We start from the raw sequence: 2,500 nt of genomic DNA, 5'->3' as shown, positions 1-2,500 counted from the left end.
CAGAATAGAGAACACAGCATGTGCATAGAATAGAACAGAGGGTACAACGACAAAGTGAAGGATGACTGCCTTGAGTCTATAAAAACAACAAACAGAGAAAGTTTGTAAAAAGAAAACACAACAACTGACTCATCAAAAGTGAGTCTTATTTTATGACCAACACTTTTTTTTAATTGTAAACTTTCTCCATTTGTTGAATGGAATATATATATATATATATATACATATAAGATAGAGAAAAAAACACAGTATGTGAACAGAACAGGGCAGAATAGAACAGACCAGAACAGAACGGAACACACACACAAAAATTAACAGAAGAGAAAACAAAACTTAACCGGGTTTGAGTAGACCTGACCACGCAATAACAGAACACAACACAATATAACAGACAACAAAATATGTTGTTTCATATTTTCAGAAGCTCGAAACGCTATTAAAACCCTCCCAACCCCCCAACCCCACCCCCACACACACCATTCTCCCCCTCCCCCTTCCAAAACCCTTACCCCAACCCACCCCACCCACACAACGCATACTTACTGATGGCAGCGGATTTTGTGCAGCCACACTTGAGCCATCGGGGAACGCGGGCAGGGAGGATAAACAGCAGCACAGAGATCAGGATAGCCGGAGTTGAGTCCCTTACATAACTGTTCACCAAAAAAGACAAAAGAAAAAAAAAACAAAACGAAACACGTTTTTTTTGCATTCTTGTCAGTCGTAGTGTTCAATACAGTTTGTGACCGGCAGTTCTTTGTTATTATAATGATATCATAAATTAATGTATGGCCTGGACTTTGATTCTGTGCGCGCACACACACACACACACACACACAAAAGCACGCGCTGACTCAGACACAGACACACGCACGCACACACACGCACACATACACAAACACACACTGACATAGAGCTATTGTCCTCAAACCCTAAGAAACATTTCAAAGGACAAAAAAAAAAACATGGTTCATTGTTACAAGATTTCACAGCCTCCATTATCAAAAAGAAGCTGTAAAAACAGGTGAACGAGAGACAGACAGAGAGAGAAAGACAGACAGACAGAGAGAGAGAAAGACAGAGAGCGAGAGAGAGAGAGAGAGAGACAGACAGACAGACAGAAACAGAGATACAGAGACAGAGCGAAAGAGACAGAGAGACAGACAAGAAGGAGAGCAGACAGGCACACAGACAGACAGACAGATAGACAGATAAAACAGGCAGTCAGCAGAGGGAGAATCCTAACCCTTTCTCGAACAGGTAGCTCCAGCCAGGGATAAACCCTGGGTTCCGCGTCACCCACAGCAGGGCCATGATGATGAAGTTGATCAGCACCAGCACCTCTGCAAACCTACACACACACACACACACACACACACACACACACACACACACACACACACACACACACACACACACAGCAAACACACACACACACACACACACACACACACACACACAGCAAGGCCATGATGATGAAGTTGATCAGCACCAGCACCTCTGCAAACCTACACACACACACACACACAAACACACACACACTGAAGAAATGAGTCTCAAAGTTCAATTCATCTGGACAACGAAGTGGAATGCTGGCCAAGCGGTGACACATCCGCCTAGGAAGCGAAAGAACAGTCTCCAGTATTTCTCCCCCTCCACTAGACCTTAAGTGAAGGACTGGGGGCGTCATTCTGATGAGACGATAAACCGAGGTCCGTGTACAGCATGCACTTTGCGCATGTAAAAGAACACATGGCAACAAAAGGGTTGTCGCTGGAAACTTTCGGTTAAAAAAATATAATTTGATAGAAAAAATCAACAACAAAAACACAAAACAAACAACAACAAAAAAGACCCAAAAAACAACAACTGCAGGCAGAAAAAAATGGTGTCGCTCTCAGTGTAGCGATGCCTTCTCTGGGGACAGCAGCCCGAATTTCACACAGAGAATATCTGTTGTGACAAAAAGAGTAATACAATACAATACAATACAATACAATACAATACAAAGAGTGGAGATTTTTCCGATCTCCCAGGTCAACATATGTGCAGACCTGCTAGTGCCTGAACCCCTTTCGTGTGTACACGCACGCACAAGATCAAATACGCACTTTAAAGATCCTGTATACAATCCATGTCAGCGTTCGGTGGGTCATGGAAACAAGAACATACCCAGCATGCACCCTCCCCCCCGAAAACGGAGTATAGCTGCCTACATGGCGGGGTAAATAAACAAAACGGTCATACACGTATAAAAAAAAAAGTTACATGTCTGTCTAAGTGTGTATGTGTGCGTTCCTGAAATCTGACTGAATGACACAGGAAACGAATGACGAGCGCCCAGTGGCAGCCGTCAGTCGGCTCTACCCAAATGACCCCGTGTTTGCAAAGCACTTAAAGCTTGGTCTCCGACCGAGGATAGGTGCTGTACCAGTATCCATATCAATCAATCAATCAAAAAATACAATACAATACAATACAATACGATACAGTACAATAA

At 43.3% G+C, this 2,500-nt stretch overlaps 1 protein-coding gene across 1 annotated transcript in view; it reads right to left on the bottom strand.

Moving 5' to 3' along the window:
• LOC143288505 (Na(+)/citrate cotransporter-like) overlaps positions 1-2,500 on the bottom strand; it is a 105,342-nt gene that overhangs the window by 11,956 nt on the left and 90,886 nt on the right. Inside the window, exons 10-11 of the mRNA XM_076597082.1 lie at positions 1,247-1,351; positions 544-653 (exon numbers count right to left, since the gene is read on the bottom strand). Coding sequence (XP_076453197.1) covers positions 544-653; positions 1,247-1,351 — 215 coding nt within the window. The remainder of the gene's footprint in view (positions 1-543; positions 654-1,246; positions 1,352-2,500) is intronic.

The sequence above is a fragment of the Babylonia areolata genome, chromosome 12 (assembly GCF_041734735.1).
Source record: "Babylonia areolata isolate BAREFJ2019XMU chromosome 12, ASM4173473v1, whole genome shotgun sequence".
Lineage (NCBI taxonomy): Eukaryota > Metazoa > Mollusca > Gastropoda > Neogastropoda > Buccinidae > Babylonia > Babylonia areolata.
Note: the sequence above shows the minus strand (reverse complement) of the source record. Positions and strands in the feature narration are given on the sequence as shown.